This window comes from Bison bison, unplaced genomic scaffold (genome assembly GCF_000754665.1).
Source record: "Bison bison bison isolate TAMUID 2011002044 unplaced genomic scaffold, Bison_UMD1.0 scf7180017863988, whole genome shotgun sequence".
Lineage (NCBI taxonomy): Eukaryota > Metazoa > Chordata > Mammalia > Artiodactyla > Bovidae > Bison > Bison bison.
In genome coordinates, this window is record NW_011494560.1 from 17,028 (window position 1) to 34,105 (window position 17,078).

Sequence of the window (17,078 nt, forward strand, 5' to 3'; positions counted from 1 at the left end):
CATCTATTTCCCATGAAGTGATGGGACTGGATGCCATGATCTTTGTTTTCTGAATGTTGAGCTTTAAGCTAACTTTTTCATTCTCCACTTTCACCTTCATCAAGAGGCTTTTGAGTTCCTCTTCACTTTCTGCCATAAGGGTGGTGTCATCTGCATATCTGAGGTTATTGATATTTCTCCGGGCAATGTTGATTCCAGCTTGTGTTTCTTCCAGTCCAGCGTTTCTCATGATGTATTCTGCATATAAGTTAAATAAATAGGGTGACAATATACAGCCTTGACGTACTCCTTTTCCTATTTGGAACCAGTCTCTTGTTCCATGTCCAGTTCTAACTGTTGCTTCCTGACCTGCATACAAATTTCTCAAGAGGCAGATCAGGTGGTCTGGTATTCCCATCTCTTTCAGAATTTTCCACAGTTTACTGTGATCCACACAGTCAGAGGCTTTGGCATAGTCAGTAAAGCAGAAATAGATGTTTTTCTGGAACTCTCTTGCTTTTTCCATGATCCAGCAGATGTTGGCAATTTGATCTCTGGTTCCTCTGCCTTTTCTAAAACCAGCTTGAACATCAGGAAGGTCACGGTTCACATATTGCTGAAGCCTGGCTTGGAAGGGGCTGAGTTTAAGCTCTAGATCCTTCTCTTTGCAGCTGGGTAATCCTGGGGGAAAGAAAGTGAATTGGCCTCTAACCCCAGTTTTCTGAACTGCAAGGCAAAGATAGTGGTTTCCTTATTGGACTGTTGTCATAAGAGACTGAAAACTCTTTGTCAAGTGTAAAGTAATATTCGTATATTATTGATTATTATTTTATTCTGTATCTCCTCCATCCCTAGATCCTACTTTCTATTTCTCAGAGTAAACAGACACCATCAGAGAGAGACCCCTCATTTCCCAACATCAAACACACAACCTACCAGCATCTGCTTCAACCTTCTTTCCAGAAAAGAGCAGGACACCTCCATCTAAGCCTAATCTTCCTCCCTGAACTTTGCTTATATCCCTGTGGCTGCCTTAGGAATTCTTGCTCAGTATCAATTAATCTTCCTCTCTGATATGTTGACTCTCTCCTCTTGCTCAGACCTCTTCATAATCCCTCAATTAGGATCTAATGTCTCCCATGAAAACGAAAGCAGCACTTTATTAAGCTGTCAAGTTTTAGAGCTGCCTCTCTGCATTTGTTGGGAGCAAGCATGTCTTTGATGTGTCTCAGTCCTGCAGATAAAAGGGACATATCTTTGTCTTGAAGACATGGTCTTCAAAATGGGATCTCTAAGTATCTTGCTTGGTCCTTTAAGTTTTTTACTATTAACAGGACTGTTTAGCTCTGCAGGATTAGAGACCCCCACCGCCACTATTGGGCTTCCCTGGTGGCTCAGATGGTGAAGAGTCCACCTGCAATGCAGGAGACCCAGGTTTGATCCCCGGCTTGGGAAGATCCTGGAGAAGAGAATGGCTACCCACTCCAGTATTCTTGCCTGGAGAATTCCATGGACGGAGGAGCCTGGTGGGCTACAGCCCGTGAGGTCACAAAGAGCAGGACACGACTGAGTGACTAACACTTTCACTTTCACCACCACTATCACCACCACTTGTCTGAGGCTCAGGCTCTAAAGAATCTGCTTGTGGGTTTCCCTGGTGGCTCAGTGGTCAAGAAGCCACCTGCCAATGCAGGAGACTCTGGTTTGATTCCTTGTCTGAGACGATCCCACATGCCTTGGAGCAACTAAGCCTTTGTGCAACAATTACTGAGTCTGTCCTCTAGAGCTCGGGAACCGCAACTACTGAGCCCAATTGCCACAACTACTGAAGCCCGAGTGCCCTGGAGCATGTGCTCCATTACCAGAGTAGCTGCCACAATGAGAAGCCCACACACCACAACTGGAGACCAGCCTCAGCTCGCCAAAACTAGAGAAAAGCCCGCACGATAACAAAGACGCAGCACAGCCAAAACGAAATAAATAAATAAAATTATAAAAGAATCTTCTTGCAATGCAGGAGACCTGAGTTGGATCCCTGGGTTGGGAAGAGCCCCTGGAAAAGGGAATGGCCACCCACTCCAGTATTCTTGCCTGGAGAATTCCATGGACAGAGGAGCCTGGTAGGCTACAGTCCATTAGGTTGCAAAGAGTTGGACACGACTAAGTGACTTTCACTTTCATCACCACCAAACATGTATTTAGAGGCTCAGGAGTTCTTAAACATTTTTGTGCCCTGGATCCCTTGGCAATCTGGAAAAGACATGGTTTCAGTCTCAGAATAATATTAAATGTGTAAAACAAAATATAGATTACTAAGGGAACCACTTATATAAAACACAGTTATGATAAAATTGTGATATAATGTAGTGAAAGTGAAGTCGCTCAGTCGTGTCTGACTCTTGGCAACCCCATGGACTGTAGCCTATCAGGGTCCTCTGTACATGGGATTTTCCAAGCAAGAGTGCTGGAGTAGATTGCCATTTCCTTCTCCAGGGGATCTTCCCGATCCAGGAATCGAACCCAGGTCTCCCGCATTGCAGGCAGACACTTTTACCATCTGAGCCAAGTATTAAATAAGGAAACATAGAGGCAGGTTCAATACTACTATAATTTCAAAGTAGTGATGAATGTAAAGGATATTGTAAAAAAAAATCTGCAACAAGCATTGTGTTATAGTGTCAACTGAAAAAGACGCACAATGTGAGAGTTTCAAGTTACTTGGGGCAAAATGAGGACTGCAGCCCAGGACAGCACCTCAGATTGCTCTGGAAACTGTTTCAGAAGGTAGTTGTACCCAATGGGTATAACTGTTTCAAAATATATTTCAAAATCAATATATTTGATTTGGGGGAAGGGGGAGTTCACACAATAAGTATATATCTTACAGAAGGTTTTCTGCTAATCACGAAGAGCTGATGTCACCAAGAAGGGATTTAGTGCTTTTCTAGATACAAGGAGATGCAAGGATTGGGATCATGAAATCAGTTCTTAAAATATCTAACTATCTAAGGACCTGTTCCACCAGTTTCCCTGGAGCACAGAGTGCCTCATTCTCCACCCGGAACTCCCTTCAGGGCGGGTCGAAGGTCAACAGCTGCAGCAGCACAGGGTTCAGTCTCCGTAGAGGCAGATGGCAAGTGCCCCTGCATGATTGCCTACTCAGTTGCGTCAGGCGTTGTCTGACTCTGTGTGACCCCAGGGACTGTAGCCCGCCAGGCTCCACTGTTCATGGGATATTTCTGGCAAGAATACTGGATTGGGTTGCCATGCCTTCCTCCAGGGGATCTTCCCCACCCAGAATTAAACCAGTCTCCTGCACTGCAGGTGGATTGTTTACCCCTGAGCCACCTGGGAAGCCCCAGATGCCATTGGCAAGTGCCAATTTGTAGTTGACAGGGCCCCCTCATGGTTATAAATTTGACCATACGCTGGAAAGCTTTTCATGACCATTCTGTCCCACACTGCTAGGAAGGCTCCTTCCTAGTTCTGGAGAAGATTTTGCCGATAGGTCATTCAATGTGCTATTACTGGACTAGGTTTTAACAGCCAGAGATCGCTGGACATCTATCTTCTAGTTATGGGTCAGAAAAACATTCTCTATTATTGCATTTTCCCATATCTGCTGCTGCTGCTGCTAAGTCGCTAGAGTTACACTATTACAGTCATTGATTGTATACAGAACAATATATTTCATCAACTGCTCCAAGTCACCTGGTCATTATGTTCACTGGAGTCTCCATTACATATTTGGTAATTGAAATAAACAACAATCTTGTAAAACTGGCAAAAAAGTAACATAACTGACAGTATTATTAAAGTCATAAGTGAGAATTTAGCCAAGAACTTCCATTACGTGTAGCCCAGTATATCCTTAGATCATTTTACTTAGTGTATTCTGTACCAATCTTTATTGTTTTTAGGAAAAGTATATATTGGCACTGTTCATAAGACACTCAGTTTAATTTCCTAGTGTTATTAGGCTGATTATCCTTAGCATAATTTAACTGTTCCCAAGATAAAGAGGTAGTCTTAAAATTTAAACAACCACAGCCTGGTGTAAACCATACAGATCCATCCCATTATTATGGGAGTTTTCCTTTAAATAGATGAAAGGTTACAGTCTTTGACTGAGACTTAGTTTGATTGAGTTTGAGTGACCTTAAAAGAAAATATAAATCTATGGCCAGGGTCAGAGCAGGTATTATTAATTGGCCAGGTGGGAGGATCCCATTTAATAATATCATGAGTAGACAAAACAGGATGGAACAGTCTTTCTTCTAAAATAAATTTCCTAAGGGCTATCCAATAAGAGGCTGAGAGGAAAGAAATCCATCAAGGCAACCCAGAAGTACTAGACATAGGTAATTGGCCACAAACCCAACAATTGGGTTGATTTTTTAAAACTAACATAGGATCCTGTCCATGATAGAAAACATTTTATTTATGTGCAAAGGTCAAAAAAGTCAAGAAAACATTATAAATGATCATAAAAATCAGGTCCAGCATCTTGGCTAAGCTGTCTACTTCTGATGTCATCTTCTTCTCTTCCTAGTATGGTGCAGTTTCTTCTGTTTGAGTGTCATTTTAAGGTGAGTTTGAGGTCAGCAGTCCTCTCTATAGACCAGTCCGGTGCAGGGACCTTTAGAAGTAAGAATTAATCCAACAGTCAAATTCCCTTCAATTTCACTGTGCATGAGCTAGTTAAGAGTAGATATAAAGGTCTTTCCATTCTGGTTGGAGTCTTGGTTGCAGGTCGTGAGGCACCTGATCTTCATCCAAAGATTACTGAGATAAGCTTCAGAAACAAACTTAGAGTGTCCTTTAATAATTTAATCAAAAATTTACATTAATATACAATAACAGGGCTTCCCCAGTGGCTCAGCAGTTTAAAAATATGCCTACAATGCGGGAGACTCGGGTTCTATCCCTGACCTGGGAAGATCCCCTGGAGAAGGAAATGGCAACCCATTCCAGTGTTCTTGCCTGGAGAATCCCAGGGACGGGGGAGCCTGTTGGGCTGCCATCTATAGGGTCGCACGGAGTCGGACGTGACTGACGGGACTTAGCAGCAGCACAATGCAGGAGACCCAGGTTGATCCCTGGGTTGGGAAGATCCTCTGGAGGAGGGCATGGCAACCCACTTCAATATTCTTGTTTGAAGAATCCCACGGACAGAGGAGTCTGGCTGGCTACAGTTCCTAGGGTCACAGAGTCAGACATGACTAATGTGACTGAGCACACACATACCATAGGAGCAAAGAACTACCCAGGAAATGAGTCTTAGTAGATACACACCTCCATTAACAAACTGGGATTTAACATGCTTTAAAACATCTTTTCTTCCTAAAATTACCCTTGTTTTTACCAAATATCACCAAATTAAGACTAGTTTGTGTGCTAAATGTCTGGTTTCAATAAACTCAACCTGATGATTTACATAACTATATTTGATCATAGACCTTTTTTTTGCTTTGCTTTGCTGAAACTTTTATAAAGAAGTTCGGACTAAACTTAAAAAAAAAAAAAAAAAAAAAACACACAACTCTCAGAGCTAGGAAAATAATGCCAAGGGCTTTTGTCTAACAGATCTAGGTGAACTCCTCCCTTCTCAAGGTCTCCAAAATTCCTTGAGATCTCTGTGGCTGTTAGTGAAATGGCCTTCCTAACTTATAGATATCCTAACTTAAAGCTACTGGAAACCTAACAGTTTTCAATCTCTGGACAGATAAGGTAGAGAAAAAAGATAAATGTTTCAATTTTGCTTACAAAAGTATAAGTTACCAAATTTCTATAAGTTATAATTAAATTGAGAAGACTTTATTACACTTGAAAAACACAGATTCAAACCAGTAATTTTTCAGATAGAAACTATGAAAGTTATAAGCATATTCACCAGTTCATTCAGTCCTTTTGTTAATCTTTGTGAGGCCATCAGGTTTTCCATTAATTTTTTATTTCTTACCTAGTTCAGCATTATGGTCTGAAAGTCAGAAACCTGTATTTATCCAAAGGTCCTTTCTATAAATCTTCTAAAAGAGGAAGCATTTTTGCAAAAACATCAGAACAAAACCATAATTGTCAATAATGACAAAAGACTTAAGAAGGCATGTTTTAAAAATCTGATTACAATGCAATTGACAAAGAAACTTGATCATGACTGTGACAACAGTTTAAGATAGTAACTAGAATTATGACTGATAACATTTTGCCAGGATATATTAGAATTCTAGGAATTCCATATGATTTCTAGGGTATCTGTATTAGTAACATTTATCATACTATATAACCTGAGGAGATTTATTACTCATTTCACAATACTTCCCATGCAATTCAACATACCAAATGAACCTAATTAGTTTAATATCTCTCTTTGGGATGTTTCAGAGGCCCTTTGAAGCATACCAATCTTAGCTAGAGGTCAAAAGTATTTCATTAGAATTTGATTAAGGAAGTTTTGTCAATAAATATCAAAAGGGTTTAGGACACTCAGATAGGAGTATGGGTCATTGTGAGAAATAGTTATTCATTTAACCAAAGTAACAATAAATGATTTCAAAGGCAAACACAGAACCGATCATTTAAGAGGTAAAGAAACTTAAAAACCTGTTATCAATGGCAATTTAAAATCTTGTCTCTTTTTAACAGAGAGAAAAGCCAAATTGAAGTTTTGTACCAGCTTACTTTTAAAGTTCATTTACTCAGTTAAACTTATTTTAAACTTATCACTTAATTAGCCCAATTTTAACTTTCAATTTGTTGAATATCTGGAGAGATTCTAAAATATAATTATTTCTAAAAGTTCACCTAAAGCTCTTATTTGTATTTTCTTTCCTTAAAGCTTCCTTATCTTAAAAAAAAATTTATTTCATTTACATTTCTTTATCTAAAAGTTTCTTTCCATTGAATTGTGCCACCACCTACTTGGGGTCACTTAGTCTGCTGATGTGTTACAAAGAGCGTATACTGAGGCTCAAGGTCTAGTGGAAGTCGACTAGGCCACCTATTTTGCTTCTAATCAGCCTATGTAATGTCCTTGGGTTATGTCATACTTACAAAGGTTGCCCCGTTTCCTCCTTAAAGGCAAAGAAACTCATATAATCTGTTATCAAAAATGGCATTCCAAGAAAACTTTTCTCTGAACAGAAAGAAAAAACTAAATCTAAGTCTCAGCTTACTCTCAACAAGATTCATTTACCCCTATGGAGAACAGAATGGAGGTTCCTTAAAAAACTAAAAATACAGCTACTATATGACCCTACAATCCCACTCCTGGACATGTATCTGAAGAAAAACATGATCCGAAACGACATGTGCTCCCCAGTGTTCATTGCAGCACTGTTTCCAATACCCAAGACATGGAAGCAGCCTAAATGTCTATCAACAGAGGAATGGATAAAGACGGGGCACATATATGCATGTGTGTGTGCTCAGTCCCTCCAGTCATGTCTGACTCTTTGCAACCCTGTGGACTGTAGCCCCCCAGGCTCCTCCGTCTATGGGATTCTCCAGGCAAGAATACTGGAGTGGGTTGCCACACCCTCCTCCAGGGGATCTTCCTGACCCAGGGATTGAACTTGCGCCTCCTGTGGCTCCTGCATTGCAGGCAGATTCTTTACCACTGAGCCACTGGGAAATCCCTATGGTACATATATGGAATGGAATATTGGTTGGCCATGAAAAAGAATGAAATAATGCCATTTGCAGCAACATGGACAGACCTAGAAAATGTCATCAGAGAAAAGAAATATCACATGATATCCTTTATATGTGGAATCTAAAAGAAATGATATGAATGAATACAAATTACTTATAAAACGATAGAGACTCATAGTCTTAGTGAGAACCACAAACTTACAGTTGCCAGGGAGAAGGGATAGTTAGTGACTTTGGGAAGGTCATGTACACACTGCTATAGGTAAAATGGATAGCCAACAGGATATATTGTATAGCATATGGAACTCTGCGTAATGTTATGTGGCAACCTGGATAGGACAGGGGCGTTGAGAGAGAAAGGATACATGTATATGCATGGCTGAGTCCACTTGCTGTTCACCTGAAAGTTCCACAACATTGTGAATCAGTCATACCCCAATATAAAATCAAAAGCTTAAGGTTTTTAAAAAAATAAAAAAAATCATATCGGGGGAAAAAAGTTCATTTATCCAACTGAATTCAATCCAGTCTTAGGTAATCCTGATATGCATAACTCTTTTCAGTATATATATGTATATTCTTTACCCAGTGTCTCACTGGGTATATATATTCTTCATATCTTCTTTTACTGAAAACACATATCTTAGGTTCCTTAAAGCTTTTTCCACATTGAATTACTTTTTTGTTGACAAATTTGTAACAGAATGAGGTCTTATTTGACCTCTTGTAAACTTACGTACAACAGAAATATTATACTTAGTATGGATAACTCTAGACATGTCTATATTATCAAACCAACACCCTTAAGCCACCTTCAATAGCAGATATCAATTCAGTACTGAATATTTCCCATATGATGGGTCCTAAAATTTATCTTGGCCAATTTTCTATATATTTAGATTTAATTCGTAAGCATGTACTTTCAAGTCCATTAAATCTCAACCAATTTTCCACCACAGGCAGAGCCTGAGGCAATAAGGAAGCATTCTCTGGTGTCACATGTGAGCTCTGTCCTGTTAGTTACCAAAGACATCTCCACTGTCAGTGTGAGTACCGACACATATACATCAACAAACATTAATACCAAGTGTCAATTTGATACTGAATATTTCCCAGTTCACATGAACTTGAAATCCAAATTTAGCTTAATTTCTCTTGCACTTAGAATTATTTGCTTTTAAGCACCGACTTTTCTTTAAGCCAGTTAAATAGAACTCATTTACGAATTAACCTAAGTAACAATATCCAAACTACAGACACATACTGAGACATGTTGTTCAGTCACCAAGTCGCATCCAACTTTTCAAGACCCCATGGACTGTAGCACACCTGGCTTCTCTGACCCTCACCATCTCCCAGAGTTTGCCCAAGTTCATGTCCAGTGAATTGGTGATGCCATCCAACTATCTCATCCTCTGTTGCCCTCTTCTCCTTCTGCCTTCAAATTTTCCCAGCATCAGGATCTTTTCCAACAAGTCAGCTATTCACATCAGGTGGCCAAAGTATTGAATCTTCAGCTTCAATATCAGTTTTTCCAGTGAATATTCAGAGTTGATTTCCTTTAAGATTGGTTTGATCTCCTTGCTTTCCAAGGGACTCTCAAGAGACTTCTCCAGTATCTCAGTTCAAAAGCATCAGTTCTTTGGCATTCTGCCTTCTTTACTGTCCAGCTGTCTTACATGACTACTGGAAAGACCAGAGTCTCAACTATACAGACGTTTGTTGGCAAAGTGACGTCTTTGCTTTTTAATACACTGTCTAGGTTTGTCATTGTCTTCTAATTTCATGGCTGCAGTCACCATCCACAGTGATTTTAGAGCCCAAGGAGAGGAAATGTATCACTGCTTCCACCTTAATTCCTTCTATTTGTCATGAAGTGATAGGACCAGATACCATGATCTTAGTTTTTTTAATATTGAGTTTTAAGCTAGCTTTTTCACTCTCCTCCTTCACCCTCATTAAGAGGCTTTTTAGTTCCTCTGCGTTTTCTGCCATTAGAGTGGTATCAAAAGCATATCTGAGGTTGTTGATATTTCTCCCACCATACATATATCCAAACAGAAACAACAAGAGATCTCATAGCTTTGTTTTCTAAACTTAGCCATGAATTAGATATCACAATACAAAGCTCACTAGTTTACAACAGTTGGAATAAGACAAATTTTTAAAGACTTCTTTTCCTTCTTTTTTCCCCTTCAGATTCAGGAATTAGAGATGGTCTAGATAAGTGTCCCTGAAAGTCAAGGTCTCAAGGCACAGGGAGAGAAAACCATCTTCTCCTAGTAGGACAACATCAAAAAAGTTTTAATCAACTTTCTCTGGAGCCTAAAGAATATTGTGACCACACTGTAAAAATTATCTTTATTTTTCTGTGGTCATAGTTTCATAGCCAAAATTTTAGACCAGATAGTGCTCAATAGGCCCTGATAACAAAGGCAGAGTGGTTCCAGCAGGGATTGTCCCTCTGGGGAGGTGGGAGTGTTAGTTTGATTAGCCCCAGACTTTTGATTACAGGAGAAGAGTCCTGGACATAGGGAACTTCAGTCTATTTTCCCATACTGTGGCAATAGAGATCTAATATTTTCAAGCTATTTTTCTTTATCATTGGATCATAGCTATAGGTTGACCAGTCATTTAGAATTTTTCCCAAGAGGCTTCCAGGTGGGGTGTAGAATTTTAGAGGAAGCGCTTCCCATTTTTAACTCATATAGTTTGGACCAGATGTCTGTGTGCGCAAACCAATCTGTGTGCTCAAATCAAAGTAACCAAACCAAACCAACCAAGCCAGATCCTTACCAGCTGGAAGTCTCACTCCAAATAAAACAAATGGCAAAGAGATGCCCAGAAATCAAAAGCCAAATGGCAAAAATCCCCCAAACACGACTTCCCAGTAAGTCCTCCTAGACCTGTGACCTGGCAGAGTCAGTGCAAGTGGCCATTTTTAGTTCTGATATATTTTCAAGCAACTTCTTGTTGGTTTCCTGCAAAGAAGTTACTCTATCATTTTCTCCTTTAGGATCTTCTAGATATCAAAGTAAGCATTCCGTTCAGTCAATCTTACCACCGGCTTTTTGTAACTGCATGCAAAAATATCCATTTTGGAATATCAAAAGGACCCCAAATTTGGATCCTTTAGGTTGCGATCTCCTTTAGTATAATTTCCTCAATGAAATAGGTACTTGCAAGTACTAATTTTGTACATACATAGCCCTGGCTGGAGTTAGTGGCTGCTTGCTAAAGCCTCTTGCTTCTGTGTTTGCGGGCCGAACTGAGGAAAAGCGTCCAATCAGCCTCTTACCTAACTACTCAGCACAGCCCACTCAGTCTCCTGCAACTGAGCACTGTGATATCTTTCAACCAAGCCCCACTCGGTATCTAGATCATGAGTAGGTATGCCCCAGTATCTTTCAACTGGAAGGTGGCACGTAACCTGCCCCACTGCCAAGTAAAACTCAGGATCATCAACCAAAACAGGAGATCTGAGAACCGGGAGACACTTATCCAAATTCATCTGGTCTCCCTCCCCGAGCAGGCAGATGGATGCAAGGGGCTGCTGCTCTGGGTCACTTCATCAGTCACCATAACTCTTGACCAAAAAAAGATATACAATGTGAGAGTTCTGAGTTAAGTTTTATCTAGGGCAAAATGAGGACTGCAGTCTGGGAGATAGCACCTCAAATAGTTCTAAGAAACTGTTTCAAAGAGGTACTGGGGGAAGGTCAATACATGTGATTTTGGGGAAGGGGGAGTTGACACAATCAAGCACATATGTTACAAAAGGTTTTCTACTAGTCACAAGAAGCTGATGTCACCATGAATGGATTTAGTGTTTTTCTAGATATAAGGAGATGTGAAGATTGGGATTATGAAATCAGTTCCTAAAATATCTAACTATCCAAAGACCTGTTCCACCAGTTTCCCTAGAGCACAGAGTGCTTCTTTCTCCACCCTGAACTCCCTTCAGGGCTGCAGCAGCACAAGACTCAGTCTCCACAGAGGCAGACAGCAAATGTCCTTGGCAAGCACCAATTTGTAGTTGACAATCTCTTCAAGAAAACTGGAGACACCAAGGGAACATTTCATGCAAAGGCAGGCACAATAAAGAGCAGAAATAGCAAGGACGTAACAGAAGTAGAAGAGATTAAGAAGAGGTGGGAAGAATACACAGAAGAACAATACAAAGATGATCTTAATGACCTGGATAACCGTGATGTGTGGTCGCCCACCTACAGCCAGACATCCTGGAGTATGATGTCAAGTGGGCTTTAGGAAGCATTACTACAAACAGAGCTAGTGGAGGTATTGGAATTCCAGCTGAGTTATTTAAAATCCTAAAAGGTGATGCTGTGAAAGTGCTGCACTCAATATGCCAGCAAATTTGGAAAACTCAGCCATAGCCACAGGACTGGAAAAAAATCAGTTTTCATTCCATCTCAAAGAAAGGCAGTGCCAAAAAATGTTCAGATTATGGTACAATTGTGCTCATCTCACATGCTAGCAAAGTAATCCTCAAAATCCTTCAAGCTAGGCTTCTACAGTATACGAACCAAGAACTTCTATATGTGCAAGCTGGATTTAGAAAAGGCAGAGGATCCAGAGATCAAATTGACAATATTCGTTGGATCACAGAAAAAGCAAGGAAATTCCAGAAAAACGTATACTTCTGCTTCATTAACTAAGCTAAAGCCTTTGATTGTGTGGATCACAACAAACTATGGAAAATTCTTAAAGAGATGGGAATACTAGACCACCTTGCCTATCTCCTGAGAAACCTGTATGCAGGTTAAGAAGCAACAGTTAAAACCGGAAATGGAACAACAAACTGGTTCAAAATTGGGAAAGGAGTGAGTCAAGGCTGTATACTGTCACCCTGCTTATTTAACTTACATGCAGAGTACATCATGCAAAATGCTGGGCTGGATGAATCACAAGCTGGAATCAACATTGCCAGGAGAAACATCAACAACCTCAGTTATGCAGATGATACCACTCTAATGGCAGAAAGTGAAGAGAAAGTAAAAAGCCTCTTAATAGAGGTGAAAGAAGAGAGTGAAAAAGCTGGCTTAAAACTCAACATGCAAAAAAACTAAGATCATGGCATCTGGTCCCATCACTTCAAGGCACATAGATAGGGAAAGAGTAGAAGCAGGGAGAGATTTTATTTTCTTGAATGCCAAAATCACTGCAGAAGGTGACTGCAGCCACAGAATTAAAAGATGCTTGCTTCTTGAAAGAAAAACTATGACAAACCTAGATACAGTATTAAAAAGCAGAGGTATCACTTTGCTAACATTTAGTCAAAGGTCTCTAAAGTCAAAGCTATGATTTTTCCAGTAGTCATATATGGATGTGAGAGTTAGACCATAAAGAAGGCTGAGAACTGATGAACTGATGCTTTTAAATTATGGTGGTAGAAAAGACCCTTAAGAGTCCCTTGGACTGCAAGGAGATCAAACCAGTCAATCCTAAAGGAAATCAACCTTGAATATTCATTGGAAGGACTGATGCTGAAGCTGAAGCTCCAATACTTTGGCCACCTTTGGCCAGCTGACTCATTGGAATAGACTCTGATGCTGGGAAAGATTGAAGGCAGGAGGAGAAGGGGGCAACAGAGGATTGAGATGGTTGGATGGCATTACCAATGCCATCCAATGGACATGAGTTTGAGCAAACTCCAGGAGACAGTGAAGGATGGGGAAGGTTGGTGTGCTGCAGTCCATGGGGTCACAAAAAAGTCAGACAGGACTCAGCGACTGTGCCACAACATAGACACATCTGCACTTTTCACGGCTGATACAGACACAGTGCAGCACTTCTAATACTACCACGATTTGCTGCCTACAACCCTAACAAGCACAGAGAATTTCTATGACAAGTTAGTAAACATAACACCTTTTTTTCCCATCCAAGGTTATGGACTGTGGATTCTGTCCATGGATCCTGGGGCGAGAGTCCCCATTTTCAGCAGTACTGTCTCTAAAATTGGTTTGTTCCTTCCGTCCAAGTTCTGTCCACAAGAGATTAGGAGCACAAAGCAGCAACCACAGTGAAGACAGAAACATAACTTCACCTTGGGGTTGTGCCCCAAAGGGAACCAATAAGGACGTGCCAGCGCCTTACTGGGGCATTCTGCCAAAGTCCTATATTTTTAGACTTTGGAAATGGACTGATTAATATTGTAATTTCATTGAGAGTCAAACTGTAACTGATGAGTGGAATGGGACATTTGTAAAACATAGGCTTTCTTCAAGGAATCCCATAAATTATTCGGGATGGAAATCCTGACAAAAGGCAGGAGAAGAATCTGTGTGTGTATGTGTGTGTGTGTGTGTGTGTGTGTGTGATTTTCAAACAAAAATTGATATCCTGTCATTATTATAGCCTGCTTTTTTATAACATCACTATAGATCATGAGGAATTTTCAACAAATACAGTTATAAGATAGTATTAATGGCTGCATAATATTCTATTATAGGCATATAGCATGATTTATTTAATTCATCCCTACATTTCAACATGTGTACTGTGTACAGTGTTTATAATTATTATGAAATTGTGCTCTGATGGGTGCTGTAAATCTTTGTCCACATTCTATTTTTATTTTCTTAGACTATTTCTATAAATGAAATTGCTGTGTCACAATTTAGTAAGAATAGTAATGCATATTTTAAAGATTTTTTTGATCTGCACTGTCAAATTGTCCTCCAGAAAGGTTGTTCCTGTTCATAACAGAACTAGAGTCTTTGACCTTGGCTCAGAAGATGGCAAAGAGACTGGGAAAATGTCTTTAAATGGTGAGAAGTAAGATGATTCAGTACAAGAAGAAGGAAGGAAGCGTATTAGTGTTGTGCCTCTGATAGATTCCTTTTCTCTGACGCTGGAAACACCTTTAAGACAGAATATAGGATGCGACTACATCATCAAGACTTAGAGTTGACTTGATTTAAATAATCAACCCTGAATATTCATCGGAAGGACTGATGCTCAAGCTGAAGCTCCAGTACTTTGGCCACCTGCTGCAAAGAGCCAACTCATTGGAAAAGACCTTGATGCTGGGAAACATTGAAGGCAAAAAGAGAAAGGAGTGGCAGAGGACAAGATGGTTAGATAGCATCACCAACTCAATGCGCATGAGTTTGAGCAAACTCCAGGAGATAGTGAAGGATGGGGAAACCTGGCATGCTGCAGTCCATGAGGTTGGGAAGGGTCAAACACGACTTAGTGACTGAACAACAGCAACCTTATGCAACTGTGCTAAGGGCACCCAGGCTTGTATCCATGTTTGGACCAGAGGACTGATGAGAATAGTAGAATCAGAAAGCACTCCAAGGGAAGGACAGCTTCAGGTGAGAAGGCGAAAGCAGAGCTGGCCACCTGGTTCATGACTTCTGACCTGGAGAGTCAGTGCTTTCTTTGCTCAAACAACAGGGGTTTGCGAGCATTACTACAGTAATGGAGGCTGTTTCTTCATCTTTTTTTTTTTTTAACCATCTTTCTATTTTCTTTCCTTTGCAGCTAGACATTATACTTCAAGAGGGCAAAATCCACTTTGTCCTTCTTGTGTATAACCAACAAAAGCTGACGGGGGGGAAATACTTTCTAATTCCCTCCACTGTCAAACTAAGATAGCAAATCTTGCCACAAAACACACAAGGCGATTAAAATCTAAGCCTACTGACCACTGTTCTGTCTTCTCTTTTGTGGTTCTAGAGATGTAGATCTGGTTTATTTCTTCATGCACAGAGACCAAAGATCAGTTCCGTCTCCATCATCCTATCTCCCAGATCTGCAGTTATTAGTATCTTTCCCCCTCTCTCTCATCTGGGATTCCACAGAACATAGTGGTTATCACACTAACGGTTCGCTTCTGATTCACAGTTAAAGCTTAAAAGGTTGTCCCCATGAGCCTTGGTCTCTCTCCCTGTCCCGTGCCCACACCAGAGTCCCCTGGCCCACTGCCCTGCTCCCTGTTCAACCTCAGGAGGCACATGAAAGCCGAGCCTGGGTTAGCATTTGCTTCTGACATTTGTGCTCGCCGAGCTGGGCTTACATAAACGGGTCTCTCCTTCCTTTCTCCTGTGACTTTTCTGGACTCCACTTCTTCCCTGCTGTAACTATAGTGCCCACTGACCCTTGTCACCCAGGAAGCCCTCAGTACCTACTTCACCCGACCCCACTAGCCAGACCTCAATCCTCCGGGCTCTTGACCGCCTCTGACACGGTTGTGCTCATCTGTCAGAGAAGACCATGGCTCAGAAAAGTTACATTGGATATAAAACTGTCTTCTAGCTAGCCTCGAGTCCTGACATTTTTATTTCCCTGGAGATGGGACTGAAGGATCTTCTATTTCCCCCTCCCCAATCAGACCTGGAGTTAGGTCATCTGCACCGTCCCCGCATGCCCGACTTTTCCCGCGAGCGCCGAGCCCTGGGAAGTCTAACACGCGATCCGCTTGCAAAGACTTCGCGATCTGTTCGGGCGCATAAAGCAGCGAACAGGAAGCTCCAACCGCGTCCAACCACGCTCCCATTTGTCCCCGAGGCCACCCCGGGAAGAAAACAAGTGTTTGCGGAATTTGGCGGCCAAGGCCCAATAAATCCAGGCTTTATTCTCATTCCACTTTCTCTCTAGGCATCCCCAAGCTCGACCCTCAAAATCAATCCCCCAGATCCGAAGGGTGGGCCCGGGGCTCTCCACCCGGCTCGTGAGACCCCGGGCGGGTATCCTCCGGGTTTCCACCAGCCTCCCCTCTCCACCCCGCCCCGAGCCCAGCGGGAACCCGGCGAGCAGTCCCTCGCGCGGGGCTGGAGAAGGGCGAGGGAGGGAAGCGGCGGCGAGGCTCCCCCAGGGAGCGCGGCTGGGAGTGCAGCGGCGGGGTCGGGGGAAGGGCCGGGAGGCGCCGGCGCAGCCAATCCCCGGGCCGCCCCCTCCCCGCCGCCGCGAGCCGAGCCGGGGCGGGGGAGCCAGGCGGCGGCGGCGGCGGCGGCGGCGGCGACGGAGGCTGCCGCGGGGAGGGATGGAGAGGGGAGGGGGGAGCGGAGCCGAGCGGAGACGGCCGCGGCGCTGCAGAGCGGCTGGGCGGCGGCGCGGCTCCCCGGTGCTCCCCCCGGCGCCCGCCCCGCGTCGGTGAGGGCCCGGCCTGGAGGCCCGGAGCCATGGGCTGCATCGGCTCCCGGACCGTGGGTGGGTACCGCGGCGGCGCGGGCGCGGGCGGAGGCAGGTCTCGGCCCGGCCCGGTCCTCCGGCCCCCTCCCCCACCGCGCCCCGCGCCCCTCCCCGGGATCCCTCTCTCCGCACCCGCCCGGTCCGGCCTCGCTTCCTCACTTTCCCTCCGAGCCCTCGCGGTCCTTGCCTTCATCTCTCCTCGCTCTCCTCGCGCGCGCCTCCTGGGCTTGCATCCCTCAGGGCTCTTTGCATCCGTCTCCCTCTAGCTTCCTTCCGTCGCC

At 42.7% G+C, this 17,078-nt stretch overlaps 2 protein-coding genes across 2 annotated transcripts in view; one reads left to right on the forward strand and one right to left on the reverse strand.

Moving 5' to 3' along the window:
- Positions 1 to 16,162, reverse strand: part of ZYX (zyxin) — a 33,182-nt gene extending 17,020 nt beyond the window's left edge. The window contains exon 1 of the mRNA XM_010834018.1: positions 16,074 to 16,162. Within this exon, the coding sequence (XP_010832320.1) occupies positions 16,074 to 16,162 (89 nt within the window). The remainder of the gene's footprint in view (positions 1 to 16,073) is intronic.
- A 523-nt stretch (positions 16,163 to 16,685) lies between these two features.
- FAM131B (family with sequence similarity 131, member B) overlaps positions 16,686 to 17,078 on the forward strand; it is a 7,439-nt gene continuing 7,046 nt past the window's right edge. Inside the window, exon 1 of the mRNA XM_010834008.1 lies at positions 16,686 to 16,815. Coding sequence (XP_010832310.1) covers positions 16,788 to 16,815 — 28 coding nt within the window. The 5' untranslated portion in view covers positions 16,686 to 16,787. The remainder of the gene's footprint in view (positions 16,816 to 17,078) is intronic.